At 45.6% G+C, this 11,656-nt stretch overlaps 2 protein-coding genes across 2 annotated transcripts; one reads left to right on the top strand and one right to left on the bottom strand.

The window, feature by feature from the left end:
- Positions 1-3,148: 3,148 nt before the first annotated feature.
- Positions 3,149-4,380, bottom strand: LOC120975004 (uncharacterized). The gene is made up of 2 exons (XM_040401779.3): positions 4,247-4,380; positions 3,149-3,633 (listed from the first exon to the last, which is right to left on the bottom strand). The coding sequence occupies exon 2, from the start codon at positions 3,613-3,615 to the stop codon at positions 3,346-3,348; it is 270 nt and encodes an 89-aa protein (XP_040257713.1). The 5' UTR covers positions 3,616-3,633; positions 4,247-4,380; the 3' UTR covers positions 3,149-3,345.
- Positions 4,381-6,101: 1,721 nt separating this feature from the next.
- Positions 6,102-11,087, top strand: LOC109786630 (uncharacterized). Its single transcript, XM_073503151.1, has 10 exons — positions 6,102-6,290; positions 6,385-6,425; positions 6,470-6,685; positions 6,776-6,841; positions 7,224-7,263; positions 7,373-7,460; positions 7,539-7,693; positions 7,779-7,846; positions 9,002-9,116; positions 9,845-11,087. The coding sequence occupies exons 1-10, from the start codon at positions 6,102-6,104 to the stop codon at positions 10,022-10,024; spliced, it is 1,158 nt and encodes a 385-aa protein (XP_073359252.1). The 3' UTR covers positions 10,025-11,087.
- The last annotated feature ends 569 nt before the right edge of the window (positions 11,088-11,656 follow it).

The raw sequence follows: 11,656 nt of genomic DNA, 5'->3' as shown, positions 1-11,656 counted from the left end.
TGTCGCCTCTTTCAGCACCACACCAGCAACGCCATCACCGTCGGGGGCGAACGCGGCACGGTCGGCTTCGTCGACCTCTGGCGCGGCATCCTGCTCTGCGACCTGCTCACCGACAACCACAACCTCCGGGACGTGCCGATGCCGCCGTGCGGGCATGCAGACTAGAGAACGGCGAGGCGGGCATCGACTGCTGCCCCAAGCCTTTCTAGGGCATCGCCGTCGTCGAGGGCTCCCTCCTCAAGGTGGTAGAGCTGGACATCGACGGCGACCGGCTCCCTTAAAACGACCCCGAAACCGGGGCCCCAAACTTCAGCATCCATGACTGGACACTCACCACGCACACCAAGAGCTGCAAGAATGGCAACATCACCGGTTCATGGTGCGATTGGGTCACCGACTACGCCGTCAGGGCTTCTGACATTGAGATATGCGAAACCGCGCGGTCCGGATTGCGGCGCTGCGGAATCCCATGGCTGGAGAATACCTACACATGTCAGCCCGTTCCCAGCATGGATGATAATGGCGTTGTTTACCTGATCACCAGGCTCAAGTTCATGCACCCCAAGGCATGGCTCCTTGCTGTTGACATGAGGAACAACAGATTCCAGGCAATGTACAGGATCCCAGCTAGAAGAAGCGACGACATGTCGTCGCTTGCATATTGTGCCACTACCATCTCCAGATATATGAATGCGACTACGCCAGGTAATTATGTTATAGCCATGATGATCATATGCCCAATCCTGTCATTAGATTTTTTGTATCAACATATAGACATGTGAAAAATAATGGTGAAGTTAAACACGTTTTAGTGGAGACCATGTCATTATCTGAAACATCGACTTTTGTTCTCAGGATATGAATTAGATGTATTATCTTACACTTTCATCTGGTTGTTTCGGAATTATTTAGTACCCTGTGTTGATCCATCTAAGAAACAGATGCTATTATTAATTAGCAATGAGCCTATGACAGCCATCAAACACTTTTGTTTCCTCATGTCAACCATCTAGTCAGTTGTACAGTTAGTACTATGAGGGCATCCGTGCTCTGTCGGTGACCCGACATTTCCTATATGCATGCTTCTTGTTAGTTTACATGATAGGCTGATTGATTCTATTACAAACATTCAAGTCAGATTCAAGTCTTAAATGCGTTTTCCTTTTACAAAGGAAGGCAGGAAGCTAACAACATCCCTTTTTGTGCGGTTGCAAGATGATAGCAATCTTAGTGATGATGCGTCACACTGGGTGAACACCGAGGAGGAGAAGGCGAGGAAGGGCGAAACCACCTTTGCTAAGGTGGCCCGACTTGAAGAGCAGCTGTCAGACGAAAGGGCCGAGAAACTTGAGCTAAGGCAAAAGCTTGGAAAGATCCGAGCAGAGAGAGACCAGCTGGCCAAAATGATCAATGAGATCAGAAGCATACTTCATTAAATTCCATCCCAACTAGTATGTTACAATCAAAGAGGTTTTACAGATCGGGTGTTGGCACCTCTGCTTCTTGTGCTGTTGGAGCCCGATGTTGTTCGTCCTCGGGGCCTGACCCCGCCTGATCTCTGCAACCTGAATATCATTACAAACTTGTTGATATGATGCCTTCATAAGAACAAAGAAAAACACCTAACTGAAGAGTGGCTTGCACTAAATTTGTCGAGTTGAGTCATAGAAAGGGCCAATCTTACGAGAGTGGACGTCCGGCATCTGGACGCTGCAATCTGACCACACGCTTTTCTCCCAGCAATCTGCGCATGGTCGGGCGTTAATTGGCATTACGAGTAAAATACCAGTCATAGGTCTGCAGGGTATCTGACTTGGCAGACGAAGCAGGTCCACAAAAAGGTTGCCTCGTACGCGCTTGTCAGGTCGCCATCACACTCATGCTTAGTACATCGGTGTACTGCTAACGGAAAATCTAGGCTTCATGTTAAATTAATACGGAGTAGTTCTTACATGGCAGATCTCTAATTTTATTCAGTAGCGGTCAGACGCGCGGCTTGCACGAGTACCACGACGAGCATGAACACGCATAGCAATTGTGTGTTCTTAGGTTCGCTGCGTGCCCGTGTACGTCCTGCAGTGCTTCCGCCATCCTGAACCTGACATTGTTGCCGCCCCCAGCGGTTTGGATTAGCAGATTGATGTCCACTCCTGTGATGAAGAACGCGTACTGAGCCTCCCAAAGCCAAAAATCACATGGTCCCAAACGAAAATGACATGTGCATGTTAAATCAACAAGCTAGTTACTTACTGATTGATTCGGGCACTTGTAGAAATGGATGCCAGGGAGCACAAAGTTGTACTGGTGCGTGCTCTTCTATAGAGCTGGTAAAATGAAATTACGTCATACACTATCGCAATGGCACACAACAATGGTATCTGCGTTCATACTGCCAGAATCACGAAGGCCCACGCCTGGGGCAAGCTCCATACTGACATTTGCAGCATGCACTTGCTTTTGTGTCAGGTTGTACTGCCTATAATACATATATATACGCTACAAAACAATGTCTGACACCCATATACTCTAATTAGCAGCCTACTCTGATCCGAATCACAAAGGACCCCGCGCCGTCGATGGCGTGGGATCAGATGCCGCTGCGTCCAGTGCTGCACTTCTCCCAAACTTACCCTTCACATATCAAGGGAAAACATTGAGCATGGCTTGCACATGCACCAGAAGCGATTTCTCGCAACTGCAGCTCATAACAATAATTTGATCTTTGGACTTGTGCCATCTCCAAGTGAGTGAGGAACAAAACTGACAGAGCCCGCCAAGCTTTTCAACATTTTGAACTGAGAGATCATCATGTTCAGCAGCAATTTCCTACACAAGCAGATTTTTTGCTGCTAACAATAGTTCTGACCTTTTCGTGTCAAAGAAACAGCAGCTAGCAAGGGGCAACAGCATGTTCTCTGACCTTTGCTGGGGTACCAAGAAAGTGTGTGACAAGTCAAACCAGATTGGGATGATCATTTCACTTGTGCTGAAGCTCATTCATTATCCTCAAAAGCAAAACATCTGAAAAATTATTTAACTGCAACGAACTTTTGTGCTGAAGCTCATATATTGCCAGCGAAAAGCAGAACATCTTCTAACAAACGAGTTGTACAGAAAGAAAGATGCAAACTTTCCTTGCACACACATATTATCGGATAACAACATTGAGCATCGCTTGCACACAGCGATTTGTTTGTTACACAAGCAGCTAGTGCAGGGGCGCATAAGAATAATTTGGTTTTTCTGTGTCAACGGAACAGCTAGCAAGGGGTAACAGCATGTTCTCGGATCTTTGCAAGAGGGGCCTAAGAAAGAACACGATAAATCAGATGAGATTTAGGACAATCACTTCTGCTTCTTTGATTTCTTGGGCGGGTTTTTAGCAAGTGCCTCACCCTCCTCATCCGATGGGCCCTCGATGGATTCATCAGGGACATCGTTTGGGACGTTGTGCTTGGTGATGTACTCCTTGAGGATCACCATGCTCTTCTCCCTCATCGCCGCCAGCTGCTCCGACAGGGCACCCGACTCGGAGCTGACTGTGAACGATTCCCCTCCGAGAACCAGGGTGGCCTTTGCTCTAGGTTCTAGACTTGTCGCAGCATTCATCTCCATCGTCCAGGGATTATTAACCTGAGAATAAACATGGTAGCAGAGGTAAGGAAAGGGTGACACCGGTTCCACAGTTTCAGTTGTACGGCGTATTCAGAAAACGTCGATTCGACAATTTCATTAGCATGGAGTATTCATTCAGGGAATGATCTGTAAACTGTTCACTGGTGCAAAGCAAAATGCTGCTGGTTATCCTATCATGGCAATTAGAGGCAGTTCTGAAGCTTTTGTTTTTAGTTGAGTTCTGAAACTAATAATGGACTCTGCAGCAGAAGATCGTTCCGCTGCCTTCCAGAGACACAATCTACGAAAACTGATGATGAAACAAATGCCGGTGTGAATGAAGTACTGATGGGGATTAGTTGCAGCTACCCCCTTACAGAACACACTGCAACCAAATTCTTTCTACACAGCTCAAAAATGCTTGCATACAGAACCAAACACACAAAAAACATACGCCGCAGTCTATGATTACAGAATTTTGCAGCTCTCCAGACCAATTTATACATGGATGGAACACACAGATGAGAGCCCCCATCAGACAGATCCTACCTGCCTACGGTGCGGCGATGCCGCAAGCAACGGATAGGGGGGCCCGGGGGGAGCTAGGAAGAGAGGTTGACTGAGATCTTACGCGTGGGCTGTGGAGAGGCGGCGGCGGCGGAGGCTCGGCCGGGGAGAGAGCGTGCGGCGGCGCGCGCTTCGACGGCGTCACTTTTTTTCCCCCTGAGACAATTCGACGGCGTCAGTTAGGGCAGCACGCTCTTGAGAGGGGTGGGTAGGAGAGGAGCAGCTGGCCTGGGCCGCGCCGGACGCAGTAGTGGGCCGGAAAGCGAAGTGGGCCGGGCATAATCCATGGACTCCCTAAAAAAATCACCTAAAAAGAAACTTTTCTAGGAAAAAACTAAAAAGAAGCACTTCACCTCCAAAAACAAAAAAACAAAACCCCAAGAAAAACAAGAAAGCTTTCTTAATGGAAACTTTATTGTTTTTCTAAGTAAAAGTGTAATTTATTCTTCATCGTATACTCCCCATAGCTCCCGAAGCATGATAATCCACTGGATCAAGTATGGCTCCCTGGGAATTTTCCAAGCCATACTTGATTCGTGGAAATTGTCCAAGCCATACTTGATCTAGCGGAGATCGATGACTGTCGGGAGATGATGAGCTCTTTTGGCAGGGCAACTATAGTGCATTGTGCTCGAGAGAGTAATGGTGCTGCGCATGCACTAGCTCGAGCTAGTTACAAAAGGAAGTTCTTGAAGATGTAGCGTGATAAACCTCCGAAATTTCTAATTCCTTTCTCCCGTAACATACATGATATTAGTTTGTAAAGTTGCCAATTTTTTTAAAAAAGGCACTTCAATGTAATCAAAACACACTTCTAATGCCATTAGCAGGCTTAAGATCTAATTAAAAAACAGCTTAAGACGCCGCAATGCGAAGACTAGACTGCTATCTCTCTTGTGATAATGGGTCTTTGACAACCAGCTCCAGCTATGTACATGGCGGCGCCATCAACTCGTGGTACTCTTGTCGCTAAACAATAGATTATATATGGATCGAATGTCGAGGGCATCTCCCAATTTTAACCCTCAATCGTTCGGACCGAGCGATTCGAACACGTTTGCCATCCAACAGTACCCCATGGATCCGCGGACAGGCCCGGGCATCTGTTTTCTTGTAAATCGGAAGCAAACTAGGGGGGATTTGCAGGAGTCAAGACCGCCACCACGTAGGAGTCTGACACCTCCAGCTCACCCAAAAACCCTCCCTGACCTTGTGTCTCCATCCTTCCCTTTTTCAATGCATCCGCTTCATCCCTCACCAGCGTTGTCGATGTACCACCCTGGCCGTCTGCCAAGCCCTCTCGAACTTCCGCTACCTCCACCGCTACACCCAGTCAAACACGCCGTTTGTCCTCCGCCATGGGTCCACATCTCGGTGTTAAAAAAAAAACAAACCTACCCTCTCTCAAAAAAAAAACCTACCCTAGAAAAAAACACAAACCTCTAGCCGGGCCTCGAATCTCAGCCCAACACCACGCTATCGAGAAAATAAGCAGAAGCAGCGCTACTGCCGGCGCTGAGGAGAACAGACGAAAACCTACCCTGCCGGCTGCCGCCTACCGGGTCGTCGCCGCTGCCGTTCCGTTCGGGCGCTCGGCGTTCGCCCTTACCAGCCGGCCAGCCTTCCCTTCCATCTCCTTCATTGCTTCCCCTGCAGGAGGCCTCCCCTTCGTTGCCGTTCGTCCTAGTCCTAGAACAGAATCAGGAGCAACCCGGCGGTCGGCGCACTTCGGCAATTGTGTGATACTTTAATGCCTTGATTGAATCATTGAAACGTGATCTATAGTTCTTAATGCGTTCCTCTTTCCATGTTGCCAGTCTTGTAATTCTGCACTTCTGTAACTGTTGAAACCAGGAAACATGGAAGCTTGCACCGGCAAACTTCAAAATCTTAACATAACCTCAGATATGACCCGAAAGATGGGCGATGGCACCAAGGCGGGAGCGGAGCCCGACGACGCCATATTTGAAAGGGACTACCTAGACGACGACAACGAGGAGGAATTGGAGCCCGAAGTAACCTTAGGTGTCTTGTGGAAACCAAAGGAACCATGGGACTTTCATTCTCTTCTCCCCCAGCACTTCCCCAGTAAAGCTGGCGGTGCCCCGGTGCGTGCGACTACGCTTTTACTTCAGATGTGCCTTACGCCGTGATGCCCGTTGAATCGTTCTTTAATCATGAGAAACATATTGCACTCTGCAGGCCTGGCTTGATCCTGTCAATTTGCCATCTGGAAAATCCAAGTTGCTGTGACTTCTGTGGTGACCCATTGCGTTTTGTCATGCAGGTTTGCTTCATTCCTAAAGCTTAACTCTACCCGGTCGTTTATGTCTACTAGGATTGCCAACAAAATTTGGTCACACATGCAGGTATACGTGCCAGATGGGTGGAAGGAGACAACCTTCCACCGCGCATTCTTTGTGTTTATGTGTCCATCCATGTCATGCTTACAACTAGACCAGCGTGAGCAGGGGAAGGACAAGGCAGCAAATCCTAGAAGGAGGTATCGGTAGCATAGCTGTTGATTGTCTAGTGTGTTGGCCCAAAGTTTCACATTTCTTGTCATGATCGCTTGCGGTGAATTGTGCTGCAGTGTGAAGGTCTTCAGGTGCCAGCTTCCCAGAATTAATGCATTTTATACTCCTGAAGAGCCTAAGGGGTGCGTGGGATCACAATGTTCAGGAGGTAGCTTTGCTTGCTTTAGTTCTACATGTTTTTTGCAGTTGAGCTGCAATTCTCCTTGATTCAACTACACTACAAAACTAGCTTTTGAAGTTGTGCAGACAGCTATTGAGTATGCTGATGTACAGCACAAGTTTCCCTTAATATTATTGACAACTTCATCTCCAAAATTCACTACGCTTTTGATCTCAAAGCTCTTTACTTTTATCATGCACCGATTTGCTTGTGTCTTTGAATTGGTGTACTGTATGTTAAGCAAGGCACTAAGTCGTGTATTTTGTCTTTCAAATATCTCTGTTAGCACACCGATCTCGGCTTTGTGATTGGTGTGGTACATGGAAAGGTGAAATTTTGTGCAGCCACTGTAGCAAAGCAAGCTACTGTTCTAGGAAGCATCAGGTACCAAACAGGTTCTCGCCATATCTATTTAGCATTATCTGTTTACTTCTCCTGCTTGAATACTGAAATATCTATGTTTTGTTGGGGAACTCTCTGGAATGTTATTTAGGAATTGCATTGGCACGCTAGTCACGAGAACGATTGCTCTCAAATACCAGGTTCACCAGATGCTTCTATTCTGCCAGTTGCAGCGAAAGGTTCTTTGCCTATTTCAGTGTTATTTAGGTCTTTGTCTTACCTCCCTTGTAATTTGTTGCCGTTTGGACTATTTGCAGTATTTCCTGGCCACGCATGGCCTGAATATGCGGTGGATCATGAACCTGAGCCGTCATGTTCGACTAGTTCTATCAAGGATAATTCAGAACTGATGATGGTAGAAGGAGAAGTTGAATCAGATGCTATGATGCAGTTATTCATGGATCAGTTTGAGGTTTTCTTCGTGCTGTGGCCTATGCTTCCATATTCGTAGTAGAATGCTACTATTTATTTAGTACAATTCCACAACTTGTGTGCAGGATGATGAGGACAATACATGCTGGGCATCTTTCAGAGACCGTGTTTCAAGACGGACTCAAGTCTTGAGGTGACTTTTGTTTCTGTTTTTTGTGTTCGAGTGTGAATAAGTCTAGACTTTCGTTTGCATAAATTGTGTTTTCCCTTTTGTATAGAGAAAACTAGAGTTAGGTCTTTGTTTTGTGCCATGATTGCTATTTTACATGATGCATTGTCTCAACTACACTGAAGCAAACTATATGAACAAGTGTTCTGGTCATCATTTGGGTTTAGTGAATCTTCTGGTTATTGTTTATACTAAGCACATGACTAGGTATTGGTCTGATGATGTCGGCACTTGATCGACCTTCTGGACTACCATAGGACCATGAGTTCTGACACGTTTGATGGGCTCTCCTATACAACGTTGCGTCCTATCCCACTATATACTGTAATGAATCATGATTTTTGGTCGTCAAAATGGCCTTGCAGCATGTCTGTTGGCCATGCCTTACACAGGTCGTCCTGCACTCTGCCTGTTGTCACCGTTACAATCCCCCTAATGACAATTGGTTCATCCATTTAGTATTGCAAGAAGATTTTTAGCCAATTCGATAAAAATGCACGATTATGCAACAACTTTCTACGCGATTGCAACAAGAGTGTTGAATGTGTGCAATAAATGATTTAAAAATATATAGCAAAATAAAAAATCCTTCCCAAGAAAAACCGTCGATTCTCATAACATTTCTTTCATGAAATTGCAACGAGAATACACTTCTGTGGCTTTGCAACATGTGTGCACCAGAAACAAAATAAGCTATTGCAACATTAAAAATCTCAGTCCACAACAATGGAAAATCTTATTTATCAATATCCCACCTCCCATGCATAGTTTTATTCCCCTTGTGGCTTGTGTCTCCTCGATGCCCATGATGAGGTGCTATGCACTTGCGGAGCTACCTTTCAATTTTTTTTGTCATCCAATAGGTACTCATAAAGTCATAAATTAGCTCTTCATAAAGTTAAGCTTCGCCACTAGTGTTATGCCTTGTGGCACATTGGATGCATGGCGTGGTCAGAAAAAGCATGTGTTCGACTTGATTAGATTTAACATTTCTTATTTTGATTAGTTTATCATTCAACATTCATCCAAAACTCTTGCTTAGATCAGGCAAAGATTAGGTTGATCAACACTCCTTGCAAAAAAAAAGTTAGGCATAATTTTAATTATTTTGTCATGCAGGTACTATGAGGAGGAAGATGCAGAACCTCTTTGGGCAGCATCAACTGGGTCTCTGACATGTGATGATATCCCTTTGTGCATCTATTGTAAAGGGCAACTTCGCTATGAATTTCAGGTTGGGCAGGTTTCGATTTCTATGAACTATTCCAGTTCACTATTTTCTGTCAAAAAAAAAGACTTGTTGATATGTGTCTTATGACCCTATTGTTGATGTGATGCATGTGTTACTCAAAGCATATTATTACTGTATTTGGTCTAAAACCTAGCAATGTGGCAATTTTAAGCAAGTTACAAGGTTATATCTAAGGAAATTGTATATAAGCAAGTTACATGGTTGTAGCTAAGTTTGGTAAAAAAAACATTTTCTGAAGAGTTCTTTCTAAAAAAAAGGACGGACCCAGTGCATAGAAGCTCCCACACAAGGTGGGGTCTGGGGAGGGATTATGGGAACCTAGTCTTATCACTGCAAAGTGCAATGTAGAGAGGCTGGTTCGAACCCAGGACCTCTTGGCACAAGTGGGGAGGACTTCACCATTGCGCCAGGTCTGCCCTCTTGAAGAGTTCTTTATATATAAGGAAACTGTAATACAATAACATATTTGATTATTACTGTATGGAAGTGAGTAGAAAGTTGGTAAATATCCATGTTGACCATGTTGAACACAATGTTGTTTTCTTGACATATTTGCTTCTGTTTTAACCACAAATGATTGCATAGCTACTACATATGAACACACTAAGCGTTCCTAAAACATTGTTTTGCTTGGAACACTTTCTTACAATTTTTTGCTTTTGGTTTTGCTCCATTCCACTTATATTTACTTCCACTACATGTACTTGCAGCTAATGCCTCAACTGCTCCATTACTTCTGTGTTGAAAATGAACGAGACCCCTTTGATTGGGCAACAATAGTTGTGTACACATGTCGAGAGTCATGTGATGAAAGTGTTAGCTACAAGGAAGAGTTTGTACGTGTTCAGTTTTCTCCGTCTACAAGAAGAACATATCGCAGTACTCCTTAGCCAGGAGGTTTGTAGTATTTCTGAATAAATCTTTATCTTCCCTCAGTTTTGAACTTCATGATAAAGATCTTCATAACTTCTTTTCGAGAAGTGTTGCTCTCTTTTGTTCTTTCTGAAATTATGCCTAAAGAACTGTTGCTTTCCTAATTCTTTTTCACAAATATGCAAAGCTTGCATATATTTTCATTGATAGAAGAAAGAAATGAGTACAAACAAAGGGTCAACACATGACATGAACGCAAGGCGGCATGAACATGGGGTCCGGAGCAGAGAGAGAAGGGATGCTCAGCTCGATGCTTTCCTTTTTCTTTCTGAAATTATCCCGAACTATATTGTTACGGATTTATGGAACTGTTTTCATGCTACCTGGGTGATGAATAAAAACTAGATTGGTTTTCCTGTGCTTTGTAAGACTAAATATGTTTATTGTGTGTACAAGTTTAAAGTGCATTTACTTTAAAAAATAAAATAAAACACTTTATATGTAGTGATATACATGTGTTGAATAGGCTCACGTAGTATTTACCTTGTAACTATTCAGTTGTGAAGTATGACTACATTAAGGAAGAGGTCTCCTCTTTAAGGTTTTCCACGGAATATGTGGCTCGCTGGTCTTGCTTGGTCTTAACTTGAAACTTGTGGTTGGTTTGTGTGGTAGTTGGGACTCAGGAATAACTTATTTAGGCGAAATCTTTTATGTAATTTCAGCCTAACACAGATCAAACAATAATGCCTACACTTTCAGTGATGGCCTGTTTTTTCTCTGGATATTGGGAGACCATCACAATATGTTGTTGTTTTTTGTTGCAAGGTCCTTGAGCGCTTCATCTCATGGAGATGTGAAAAATCTAGGAAGGATGTTCAGAATAATGGTATCTGGTGTTGGCGTAATAAGCCACGACGGACGAGTCGTATGCGTGTGTGTGTGCGTGCGTCGGGCGCAGTCCGGGCCGCATCGGGTTCGTGGCAGGCATGTGTGCGTGCGTACGTGTGTGGGTGTAGAGCAACGGGGGTGCACGTGTGTGCGTGCATTGCTCGCCGTGTTAGTAGAGCTAGGTAGTTAGTGGATCATGGGAGGTGCAAGTGTGATCACTGCGGGGTCGCCGCGAGCCATGCGCATGCGTGCGCGTGGTGGCCGCGGGCAGAGCGGGGCGATGGGGTGCCCGGCTGGGTAGGGGGCGTGGGATTGTGCCCCACCGTTGGCCTAGGTAGATGATCGTTGTACAGTGGCTAGAGTCTGAGCTAAGAGAAATTTAGGGGCCGTTCGGAATCACTCCGCTCTGTAACTCCGCCGCGGAGCGGAGCGGCAACCAGTTCAATTTTAGCGAGCGGCGAAAGGGGTGCTCCGCCCGCTCTGCTCCCTGGCGGAGGAGCAGAGGATTCCCGAACACAGCCTTAGTCGTCGGTGCGGCGGGCGTTCGTGCGCGGGGAAAACTCTCTGTGCCCATCGTGTCTCCTCCTTCCTTCTTAGGTCAGGACTCCGGCGAGCTAGGGTTCAGGCTTAGAACCCAAGAATTAACATCAGAGCCAGGTTGTGGAGGCGATCGCCGGCGGCCATGTCGCTTGTCCTGCACGGCACTAGTGGCGGTAGGGCAATGTCGTTGCCCGTCCCGCCATTGACATCGACGAACT

This window comes from Aegilops tauschii, chromosome 7 (assembly GCF_002575655.3).
Source record: "Aegilops tauschii subsp. strangulata cultivar AL8/78 chromosome 7, Aet v6.0, whole genome shotgun sequence".
Classification (NCBI taxonomy): Eukaryota; Viridiplantae; Streptophyta; class Magnoliopsida; order Poales; family Poaceae; genus Aegilops; species Aegilops tauschii.
This window is presented reverse-complemented; position numbering and strand designations above follow the sequence as displayed.

What these genes read in the sequence shown, in the direction of transcription:
- LOC109786630 (XM_073503151.1), top strand. Translation starts at nt 6,102, where the DNA reads ATGGGCGATGGCACCAAGGCGGGAGCGGAGCCCGACGACGCCATATTT. An exon ending in TTGCCATCTGGAAAATCCAA is followed by an intron (nt 6,426 to 6,469) that starts GTTGCTGTGACT and finishes TTTGTCATGCAG; the next exon opens with GTTTGCTTCATTCCTAAAGC. An exon ending in TCTGCCAGTTGCAGCGAAAG is followed by an intron (nt 7,461 to 7,538) that starts GTTCTTTGCCTA and finishes GACTATTTGCAG; the next exon opens with TATTTCCTGGCCACGCATGG.
- LOC120975004 (XM_040401779.3), bottom strand. Translation starts at nt 3,615, where the DNA reads ATGGAGATGAATGCTGCGACAAGTCTAGAACCTAGAGCAAAGGCCACC.